At 44.0% G+C, this 12,406-nt stretch overlaps 1 protein-coding gene across 1 annotated transcript; it reads left to right on the plus strand.

Annotated features, from left to right (window-relative positions):
* The first annotated feature begins 932 nt into the window (after positions 1–932).
* Positions 933–12,034, plus strand: LOC138521598 (keratin, type I cytoskeletal 24-like). The gene is made up of 5 exons (XM_069634546.1): positions 933–1,088; positions 1,250–1,375; positions 10,402–10,619; positions 10,934–10,998; positions 11,869–12,034. Exons 1-5 carry the CDS (start codon positions 933–935, stop codon positions 11,964–11,966), a joined length of 663 nt encoding a protein of 220 aa, XP_069490647.1. The 3' UTR covers positions 11,967–12,034.
* The last annotated feature ends 372 nt before the right edge of the window (positions 12,035–12,406 follow it).

Raw genomic sequence — 12,406 nt, forward strand, 5'->3', positions numbered from 1 at the left:
TCTGTGGCTCCGCAGCAAAAAAGAAGAGGAAGGGACCCAGAGTTTCAGGGGTTTATAGTGAGGAAGATGGACTGATTGGACATTGAAAGAGAGGCTGGGGACTACTAGACAGAGAAGCCTCATGGGAAGAGTAGTTTGTGAGGTTTTGGAAAGATGATGTTTTCATATTTCCTTTTTCTTTGTTATTAAAAAAAAAAAAAAAAGTTATAGATGAAAACAAAAGAAGATTTTAAAAGCTGTGGTTAGCAGTAATTAAAGAAGAATAAGCATAATGCTCGCCTCCGGTCTTGTCATAGAATTTCACCATCAGTGCATTGCTCTCTATGTCCCTCACGGAGGCATTCAACCTACCTCTCTATACTCTTCCTGGACGCTTGGCCGAGAGGGGAACTAGGGTGATTTCTCAACATGAAATTCCTCAGAGAAGCCTCTTGCCCTGGTGCATGTCACTCTCTTTGACATATGACTATCCAAGCCCTACTGGTTTCCACTACCTGTTGTAAACTACTTAGGTTCCTCCATTGGCATTTCCCATACAGACAAAAAATGATCAACTCTCACACATCCTCAAAACTCCTTCTCTCTAATACACAACAAATGCACCGTAGTCAGATATTCAATCATGAATACCGTCAGACAATCTTTAATCCCATTCTCTCTTGGAAATCAATCTAAAGGTGCCTCTCTGAGTTTTTATATTGCACTCAAAGGAGAAGATAAAGTGTTTGCAGGAGCCAAACAGCTTTTTTGCAACCATAATTTGGCTTGAAGTCAAAGTTCAGTGCACCGCTAAGGCATATTCAAATGTACAATGAAAAGGATTGTAAAGTAATAATGTATTGTAGCCTTAAAGGGTTTCAGGAGTTGTGTGCCATCCGGTGTGATAACCGTACTTAATGCACTGACCATGCCGCTGCTCTCTCCTCCAGGAGATGAAGGGACTACAAGGGGCCAAAGGAGAGCTCAGTGTGGAGATGAACGCAACCCCTGGCGTCGACCTGCTGAAGGCGCTGAACGACATGCATGGCCAATACGAAGAGTTGGCTGAAAAGAACCGCAAGGAGGCTGAAGATCGCTTCAACGAGACGGTGAGTAGCGGAGCACAACCATTGAGCAGAGTTGGGGAAGCAAGTGGCGGGAATGGGTGGGAAATGTGTCGATCTCTTCACAGGAAGGCGGCCAGTCACGTGTTTGGGTGAGGGAGTGCGTTAAAGGTACCTAAGACACTCATATCAACTTTCTCCCTTAGAGCAAACCCATCAAGCAAGAGATCTCCACCGGGGCCGAACAGGTGCAGTCAAGCAAGAGTGAGATCTCAGACTTGAAGCGATCCCTCCAGGCTTTGCAGATCGAGCTGCAGGTGGCGCCGGCAATGGTGGGTAGTCACATTCCCTGCCTGCATATTCCCAAATAACCTAGGCTACTTCCTCTTGGGAAGCCTGTCAAAGTTACATGATACCTATGTTCTAGCTATTGATGTGTTTAATGATTGTTTATGCCTCTCTATCTCAGTCTTTCTGCATCTTGTGTCTCCCTCTCTCTATCTGCATCTCTCTGTTTGTATGCCAGTCTGCCTTTGTCAGTCTGTCTGTCTCTCCCGCTGTGTTTCTCTCTTACACACACACACACACACACATACACAAAATCACTTTCTGCCTTCTCTTTCTCCAAAGCACTGTTTCTTCACCGGACGGTATGTCTTTCTTTCTCTGAGTCTTTCTGCCTTGATGTCTATATTTACATCACACTATGTCTGTTATCTATGCCTGTCCCTATCTTTTTCCATTTCTCTTGCTCTTCTCCTGAGAATAAGCTGTGGGAAATGAATGGGGATTTCCCTGCCTCTTCCTCTGGAGCCTGTACCTTGAGCAGGGCTCTCTCTCTCTCGCTTTCTCTCTTGCTCTACCCCTGCCTCAGTCTCTCTTCCTCCCTCCGTGTCTTCCATAAGCTGCCTTTTCATTCGAAGGTTTCCAACTGCCTCTCTTGCTCCCCTGAAGCTTAGGGTGACCAGATTTTGAAAAAAAAAAAAACGAGACAGGGCACAAACAGAAAAGTAGGACTAGCACCAACATCCCATTCAACCCACAAGTACCCCTATTCTCCAATGTGCCACAGGTAAGATTGTGCATTAAGATAAGTACAATGTCCAGCACTTCCCTGCTTCCATATGAACTGCAGATTCGGCTGTGACACTAAGCATGTTAAAAACAAAAGCTCTTTTGCTTGGCTTATACAGGCTTTGCAATGAGTGTTTGTTATCCGCTCCTGTGGTGGAATCAGTAAGTGCATGTGGCAGTGAGTTCGATCCTACCCTGGGGTGGAAGAGGTGGATGTGACAAAAGTGATAAGTGAGAGCAAGAAAACTGTTCATTATCTATGGTATAAAGTCTTTTCATCAAAACACGTTTCTTTGAAAGATGTTTCATCGAAAACGTTTTTCATCGAAAAAATCTTTCATTGCATTTCTTCCTATATTACATGGACGCAGTAGTGTCCATGTAGTTATGGTTAAATTTGTGTTTCCATAGGAAGAGCACTTTTTGGGTGGCTTATAACTTCGCTCCCTCTGGACGAATCCTCACAAAACTTTGCAAAAAAAGTATATGGCCCAGTCTGAATTTGTTTGCAAAGGTTGGAGAGGTTTGGTCCAGGGGGGGCAAAGTTATAGGGGGGGTCCCAAAACTTTTGTTTTTTCCTATAGACATAATGGGAAAAAACTTTGCGCAGGGCTACAGCCCGAACCGCTGGACGGATTTACACCAAATTTGCGTCAGGAGCGGCGGCTTGGTCCAGAAAGCGTGCTTTTACAAATTTGGTGTAAATCCGTCCAGTAGTTTTTTTTAAAAATGACCAAAATGCAAGGCAAAAAAATTAGTGATATCTGTGTTCGCTTCGCGGACGGACTTCCCTGTTCGCTCCGCGGACAGCACCCCGATTGGCCATGGGCTTGCGTCATTTCCACGGACATGCAACGTGTTTGCTGATTGGATGGCGTGGGGCGTGGAGCGTGTCAGATTTTCTGTGGCGCCCGCCATCTTGTATTCGCCGTCGACCGCGTACAGCGCGGTGAAACTTGGATTAAAAATTGTATTTAATGTTGTGTGTTGGTGTGTAAGAGTGTTTGGGGAGGGTGGGGGAGTATGAGATGAGATATGAGTTGAAAAATCCATCCGCTGGAGTCTGAAAATCGTGACATTGGCAAAATGGGGCAACATACCTGTTTTAAAAAACATAAATTAGTCTCACCAGCCGATCTTTATTAAAAATATTCATTTTATTTATTAGGGCGTGAAACTATTTGCTTGCGAAGATAGTGCAACGGAGTATGTTAATAATAATATTTTCGCATTTATATAGCGATAAGAACCATCAGGTATCTCAGCGCTGCTTATTATTACCCATGGTGTGTGGTGCTCATTTATTGACCACGGAAGGATGAAAGGCTGAGTTTGGCCATGCCGGGATTCGAACCTGAGTCGCTCGAACCTGAGTTAGCAAGCTGTGCACGGATGTCAAAGCGAGCACTCTACTCGCTGTGCCACTTGACCGGCTACAGTGAAGTGGCACAGCGAGTAGAGCACTTGACCGGCTACAGACCGGTTAAATTATTTCTATTAACCAATCCTGTGTCGTCTGCCTTTTTCACAGCCCTCTAAACGACAGGGGATCAATTCGGCGGTGATAGTGCGAGGTAGAAAACAATATGCCACATTGAACGAACAAGTACAACTTGACCGGGCTTTAATGCCACGCTATTGTTATTATATTCCGGTATAAAATAATCTAAAGGGTTACTTACATTATAATTGCATTTTCCATTGTCCAAGTGTAGTGCAGTCCCAAAATACGACTCCGCGTGTGCCAACGATCTTTCTCAAAGTGATATAATATACAAAAGTGGTTTTGTTTCAGAAATTTCATCTTTATCGTGTCTTACGTTTTTGCTACACTTCTTCAAAAGAAGTCTTTCAGCACAATCTCTGTCTGTCAATGTAAAAAAAAAATAGAACCTTATACTGGGAGTCGTGGGCCTCTCCGGGCCGCAAGAAAAAAATGGAAGCAGCTGACCTTCACTGTGAACGAGCATAAATGCTTCCTTTGCAATATTCTGTGTAAAGCCATCTGTGAGAACTTGCTGTTTACACTACATCTTTGTATATTGTCTGCGTGCTAATAAAAAAAGTTTGTTTAAGGGACGTTATGGTTCCAAGTAAAGCCGAAAAACCCCTGAAATTCGCCAGTTATGGTAAGCTAAGCAACCATAACTCTCACCACCACCGTGCACTGCTAAGACTAACATCCAGGACATCAAAGATGACATCGCAAATGTCATTGATGACATCACTGATGACATCACATGTGCATTTACTTTTCATGAAATTTGTGTACAAGGGATTTTTATTATAATGTTGCAAAAAAAGTGTCAAGGATCATTGCAATAAATATCATACCGTAATTAGTGCTTTGAACGATGCATTGATATAAATAGCATTGTATTACGGGGTTCTATCTAGTATACTGAGCTACTAATGGAGAAACATAGCATTGTGTGCAGCGTACAAGATGAAAGTATAATATTTGTAATGTTAATATGTTGAATAATGAAATGATAATTGTCCTGAAATGTTCGAAAATAAACAAAATGGGGGTGTTCTGACGACGTTCTTCGTATTGTGTGACTGCTTAGCTGTATGCAATGAGGGAATGGCACAGAGAGTAAAGTGGAAATGGTAGAAGGGGTGTCGAAGAGTTACGCGGTCCACGGACACCACGACTATCCGTGGACAGGGCATGATACATCCGGGGTTTTCCAGCAAATCCAACATGGAAAGAAGACTGTACGGATTAGCCAATCAGATGTTGAGGTTGTGGATTTGTGTTAAAAGAGACTGTGTGTGGTGAAGATGGCAGAAGTAGAGAAAGTCAGGGTGTTGGTGCTTGGAAATATGTTTGTGCATGGTTTACAGCAGTACGCTCGATGCAGGCATGTTGAAAAGAACTTTGATGTGAAAGGAGTGGAGGTGGTGTGGAGCACTGTGCCTGATTGCAATGTACAGGGAATTGTACAAGTTTGTGAGGATATGGCCACGATGAACAGTCCGCATGTGGTAGTTTTGCACTATGGTGCTTTCCATTTGGGCAAAGTCAGTGCCCCTACTTTGTTGGCTGATTTCGAACGCTTGGTTCAAGCCGTAATGAAGATCCCTCCAAATGCAAAAGTAATTGTTTCTGGATTACTACCTAGGGCAATATGGGACAATAGTTCAGTTTTTTGTCCTCAGCAAAACATTGCTAGGTGTGTCATCAACCGAGGCATGTGTGCCTTCATCCTTAGAGCTGGTATGTTCTTCTGTAATAATGAGAATATTGATGCAGGTAATACTGTTAATTTTAAAGAAGATGGCATCTCTTTATCTTTTATGGGAAATGCCTTTCTATTTTGGAATGTAAGGGTTGCTATGGAAAAGGTTATGTGAAGATTTTAGGAGTAAAGTAAGAAAAAAAAACAAGAAAAAAAATACAAAATAACAGGTATCTGTCAAGCATCTGTAAAAAAAAACAAAAAAAAACAAAAAAAAACGGCTCTTTTCAGAGCCAACTTCAAAAGGGAAATGGGGCACACTATTTAAATTTACATTCACCACGCTCAGATTCTCGATATGTCTGCGGACATGGCGGTAGTCCGCGGACATCAAAATCACTATGTGGGGGTTCAGTATGTTCTATGTTACATGTATATGAAGTCAGGGATATTATGGTTAAGTTGTGCTACTAAAAACCTATGAAATTCAGTGAAAAAACTTTGTTAAAGGGATGTTATGGTTAAGTTACTCTACGAAAAACCTATGAAATTCAGTGAAAACCTTTGTTAAAGGGACGTTATGGTTAAGTTGCGCTACTAAAAACCTATGGAATTCAGTGAAAAAACCTTGTTAAAGGGACGTTATGGTTAAGTTGCGCTACGAAAAACCTATGAAATTCAGTAAAAAAATGTTGTTAAAGGGACGTTATGGTTCAAAATAAAACCGAAAAACCCCTGAAATTCGACAGTTATCGTAAGATAAGCAAGCATAACTCGCGCCACCGTGCACTGCTAACACTAACACCCAGGACATCAAAGATAACATCACAAATGCTACAGTGGGGGCATGGGCATACTTTTAGGGGGGGGCTGGGGTGTTTGCTCCCCCCAACATTCATTGCACACCATTTTATCGCCATTCATTTGGCTGGAGCACCTTTTCTTCAGATATCATGTCCCACCCTCTCCCCCCCAACATTTGCAGCAAAGTTACTCCACTGGGTGGGGGGATTGTCAGTCTAAAGTTGGACACGTGTTTTTGAAAACAACCCCTTTCCTTGTTTTTGAGCATCAATTTTTCACCCCCCTTATTTCTGAAAGTAAGTAATCAGTAATGCCCAGGTGCTGGGGTCCCCAGCTGTCAGCAGCATGCATCTGTGCTGAGCCTCAGCTAATTACATGAGCTTTGGCTAAGCCCATATGGCGATGTTTTCACCCAATGATGTCTTTTTAGTTGTATTGGTCAGTCCGTTCCTGCCTTTTCACCGAGGAATTAAGCATGATGGGCCCGGGCCTTTCTAAGAAAAAAAGCCATGCCCTGAGCCACCGGTGGGGGGGGGTTTGAGGGGGCGCTGACGTGGGGGAAAAGGTGATGGTCTGAAAAGGGCATGAAGAGGCCCTTCTTTTTCAGCAGAGACCCCTGTGAATGCTAATTTCTATGGCCAATTACAGGTGGGGTCTGCAAGGAGTAGAGGAAGCAATTTCAACCCCCCAGAGCCACTCACTCCCCCAAACACCCAAAGGAAACATGGAGAGTGACAAAAGCAGTGGTTAAAGTGTGCAGGAGCGGGATGGTGAGGTGCTGCTCTACTTAAAAAAAATAGTTGTACTGTTCCTATACTTTTATTCTGAAAAGAATCCGTTCCGGAATAGTTTTGTTTTAAAATAAAAGTGTAGGGAGAAGTTGAAACTTGCACTTCAGTGCACTGCACTGAACATTCCCTTAAACTACAAGTGCGTTTGTTTGGGGGTTTGGATTGCACATGGGAGGGGCCGTGTCGATGGGGTTTGTGGGAAGCTGGGGGGGGCCATCAGGGAACATAGTTCCACTACTTCTTTTTGTACACTTCGACCACTCGACACAAAAAAGTACCCTTTTTGTTGGAAATCAAGGAAGCACATCTTAAGGATGTGACCTGAAAGAAGTACCCCTTTCCCGCGTTTTTGCAGACAAGGGCACGTAGCAGAAAAATCTGTGAGTGCCACCGCCAGGATAAACACAGACAACTATTGGGTAAAGTCACAGGCATAATTACCCTCAAAATCAATTCCTCTCTAGTGAACCCACAAAGGACAGGAGACCAGGGGTGACGCCAGCCTCCTGGCTTCAGAGGGCTACACCACTGCCAAATGGAAGAGGTTGCAGACTGAAGGAAGCACTGTGCTGTGGCGCTCGAATTAGGGGTGCTTATAGGAAGTGGGGGCTGTCACAAGAGCCTGCCAAATTTATCAACTGGGAGAGCAGAGTATTTATGTTTGAACAATCAATTGTTAACGTGGCGACAGCAGCAAGCGTACAGTGGCAGAGGACAAAAGCCTGCCCAGGCAATATCAGTATAGCCCCTGGGCTTGATGACCCAACCAACCCCAAAGCAGCCATCCTGTGAACATTGCATATAACATACTCAGACGTATGGAAAGCTGCATCGTCCTCACTATGATTCAAGTCACTATTCAGAAGGCTCACTATCCCACTGATCTATCTGCATTTTTATATATGTTGGGCATTATTAGAATAAATGTATATGCTTTGTATTTTCTTGATTGCCATAAGTTTGTTTTTCTATTTCTTGAGTAATTGTAACTGGTTGTTTATAACACGTGGAATACCCAGAGGTTTCTGAGCGCGGACCTGGGGATCGAACGTGTGCCGCTCTGCATGTCTTGCTTCCAAGGCGAGCCCATTGCCACAGAGCTATCCTCCTGAGTAGGAGCCAATATGTCACGCTTGTGACACTACAGCAAGCGGGATATGTTGCAACAGGTGATATTGCACCCTAGTAGTAGCTACACCTTGGAGGAAGAGCAATCCACCATCTGCAAAGCATGCTTCTGCAACTGCTAGCTTTGGGCCACGTTAGCGAGGCTGCTCTCCTCTTCTCAACCTATAGTCTCCTGCAGCCAAACTAACCAAACTGGAAATTAAGCTCAAAAGGGAGGAGCCTGTCACAGCACCCAGATTGGCAGATCATTGTTGCAGGGCTACAGTGAAAAGACAGCTGGGGCCACCACTAGATTTATGAGTAAGAGAAGGAGTCTTTTTGATGGGTAAAATGAGGATATGGTTCAAGGACGCGGTAGATAAAGGGACTTTATATAATCTTTTATTTAGATATTTATTTATTTAGTTATTTATTTATTTATTTAGTTAGTTATTTATTGTGTTTGTGTTCAATTCAGAATCTTCCATAAAATTCATTAACATTATCTCCATACACAATATGTATACATGATCACAATTGAGTATACAAATAATCACATTTGAATTAATAATCCTACACATAAAGAATATGCAAACATCAACACTTTATTATGATCAACAAAATCCGTATGCCGAATACAGCTTCACCCCCAAATTGCAATTCCATGATAATCACCATCAGTCTTACATTTGATGGGATCCTTGGGGTTTCCTAACAAGACCTCAATATTTGTCCAATCCTGATAAAGTGCCACATGTGTGGTTATGGTGTCTGTGATAAGGCAATAGTTCCACAAGTCTATGGATTTTATGCTCGCATACTCATGGACTAGCTTTCGCAGGGAGGTCATATACAAGGGGCCCAATTGGGGACAGGCATTGAAAACATGTCTTGCAGTCTCCAAGTTAGTGGGACAAAATAACTCTCCTCTGCCGCCAGGCCCCAACTAGCTCCACAAATAGCCCGTGATGGTAGTAGATTACAGCGCTTCATAATGCGCATTTCTTGTATTCCTGGATGAGGGCACTGAACGCAATACCTCTGAGGCCTTCCAAAAGTGTGGGTCACAGTGTGCAAGGGTGAGTAGCCTTTTAGTGTCGCTAGGTGGGAGCAGTTGCGGCACCAATCCCATTTATTTAATTTCCTGAAAAAGGCCCCTTTACTGTGTTGACATCATTACAGCGATTTGGATCCGGGTGCCATTCCATTAGGTCAAATTGCTCATTGTTCAATTTAGTGTAATTCGTTCCTCGTACTAAAGGCTCTTTCTGTGAGCTACTGCCCCTCACTGCGGAGATAACAGGGATTGTATGTGGCACAATCCTCTTCTTCTCAACGCCATTACTGTCATGGAGATCAAGCCACATTCTAGACGCATCTAGAGACCCAACCTCCCCTTATTATGGACTTTGTATGGGGTGATGGTGACCTCACCCGCTGCCAGCCCTTTCTCTGTACTTCTGCCCCACCTTCTTCCACCACTTTCCCCTTACCTTCATTACCCCTGCCACTGACTACTCTCGTCTCAATCCCCATTCCTTCCTCCTCCCTCTACTGTCTCTCCATCCTCTTTCCATACCCTTCAATACCCTATGTGTCTACTCTGCACTTCTATGCTAACAGGAAGAGTCATGTCTTCTCCACTCATGCAACAAGCAGGTAAACCAACATTGTGAACCCAAAAATGGCGGTACTTTTCAAGAACCGCTGGACTTTAAGTGGATTGGGTTTTTGATTGGTGGGTTACTAGTGTGAGCTAGAGCACCTCCACCCTGTATCCTTAGTTCTGAACCAATAGAAACAGTTATTCAAGCTCATATGTGTTCCTCAGTCATTTAGCTCACTGTTGCTTATATTCTCTGATTTAGTAACAGACACTCATTTCATTGGGGTTTTTGTCAATGGATCTAATCTCTACAATTTGTCCGAATCCTCTCCAGTTATGCTTTGTTTCTATGAAATGATTGGTTATTTATAATGTGCTTAATACCTAGAGGTTTCTAAGTGCGGACACTGGGATCGAACCTGTGTTGCTGCATGTCGTTTTGTTTCCAAGGTGAGCACGTTGCCCCAGAGCTATCCTCCCGAGACTATGATATTTAAAGCCAGGATGATATCTAGGGGGAGGTAGCCTTTGTCCAGAATTGTATCATAAACAAACTACGTGAAACTCTTGTTTGCACGTAGGATTTTCTATTAATATTTAGTGCCTGAGGAATACCCTGGCATTTGATCAACTGCTTAAAAAGCTGGCAAATAACTGTTCTGGTTTTTACTTGTGGCTCTAGTAGAGTTCACACCTGCAACTTTATGAGTGGGCCAGCACAATGCTCCATTGTATCAATAGTGTTGCCCCACACTCCAGCATGTCGCTTCATGTGTCTTGTTCACTTGCAGAAAAATTGCCTGGAAGACACGTTGGCAGATACTGAAGGCAGCTACTGTGTGCAGCTGTCTCAGCTGCAGGAGAGGATCAGCCAGATAGAGGAGCAGCTTGAGGAGATCTGTCATGACATGGAGAACCAGACGACGGAGTACAAGGAGCTCCTGGACATCAAGTCGCGACTCGAGCAGGAGATCGAGACCTACCGGCGCCTGCTGGACGGCGAGGGCGGGTAAGGAAATGTCAACAACTGCACCCTTTTCAACCACTATGCTCTAGGCCAGAGGTTTGTATCCTGCGGCTATCCAGACGTTTTGGATAAAACTCCCATTAACTCTAGTTAATGGCAGTGTTAGTCCAAACCCTTTGGAGAGCCAAAGGTTGCAGAACCCTGCACCAGGCAACAGTCATGAAGCTGAGGTACCAGTAGCTGTGAGGCCTTATTCGAAGCTAGGGGCCTCACTAGACAGCAGCGCTTGCTATTAAGACGGGGGAACATGCTGGATGGTCTATGTCATGGATCTGTGTGCTTTTATTTCCTTTCAGCGGAGGGTCTGATCATTATGGTAGAGGCTCAGGCCAGCAGCATACTTCGTCTCAGGAAACGAGAGGTGAGTGCCTCCATTTTCCGGTTTCGCTCACATATGTTTCTGGGTATCTAAGTGGCTTGCCACATTTGCTTTATGCACTCACAGATAAGGGTGCATTTTAGATCGAGATCAAACCCAAACACCAGAGTAGTATCACACTACAAGTAGTGGACCAGAAGGACACAAACGTCTGGGAACCTTCCATTGGTTGAGGATCAGCACACACTCAGTGATCCACTCAGTATTTAGGTGCCCTCTCACTCAAGGGCTATGCAACAATTTTGCCACGAGGGAGCTACAAAAAAGGCATCCAATTCTTGACAAGTTGCTTCTCAAGGTCTGAGGAAAAGATGGCCTCGTAGCCACTTAATTAACCTTATAATGCGCAAAGTGCTTAAGCAGGGGTGGGCAACCTGTGGGGTCCTCTGATGTATTGGTCTACAACTCATACCAGCATTAGTGAGGGATGATGGGAGTTGCAGTCCACACATCTGGAGCAGAGCAAGGTGGAGACGACTGACTCGGAGAAAGAGTAGGTTGAGATTAAAAACACTGTGTTGTAAGGATTCGACGTAATCCTTCATGTTCTATGTTAATCCTTCATGCCAATAGATTCCTCACAATGTGGACTCTGAGCACAATGGGGAAGTGCAAAACATTCCATATAAAGATGCAGAGCACATTTTGTGGCTGGTGTGAAGGGACTTGACTGTATGAAGCGGTATCAGGGTTCATCGAGCAACACTAAAGCACAGACATTGTGTGCTCATTGTTTTCCAGGGCTGTCTGCGAAGAATGATCCAAAGGTGGACACAGCGGGAGACGGGTATCCACTGGTTTTTCCTTTACATATTTACATATTACATATTCCTCTGTATGTTTCTTTTGCAGATCCGAACAAAACGCGGGTAGTAAAAACCATAATCGAGGAGAGGGTTGATGGAAAAGTGGTCTCGACACGGGAGAAGAAAGTGGAAGAGAAAATGTAACCAACATCTGGAGCGATCCTTGCTGCACGGCTGAGGAAGCTTCAAGAAGATATGCAGCCTGGGCTGGGAACCCCTCTACCTGTCCCCATTCACTCCCCCCTCCATATCCTGGTACACGTTTAACTGCAAAACCATGATTACCAAGCCCCCTGGAAAATCAGTGCTCTCAGAACAGAAGCATAGTCTATATAAGTGGGCACCTAAGATGGCCGACATCGTCAGGTACATAAGAGACAGACAAGACTCTGGCCAATCAACTCCGTCCCTCTTATCGTGAAGTGATGCAGAAAGCAGGAATAGTGAGGCGAGTTTTACTGAATGTCGCCAACATATATTTATGCTCTCTTCATGTGACAAGGCAAGGCCAAGTGGTGTTTCTGGTTTATATGTATTTCTGTATGTGTTGCATTAAAATAATGCCTAAAATAGACGTGGGTGTC

Source organism: Ambystoma mexicanum, chromosome 13, assembly GCF_040938575.1.
Source record: "Ambystoma mexicanum isolate Mex_15411 chromosome 13, UKY_AmexF1_1, whole genome shotgun sequence".
NCBI lineage: Eukaryota > Metazoa > Chordata > Amphibia > Caudata > Ambystomatidae > Ambystoma > Ambystoma mexicanum.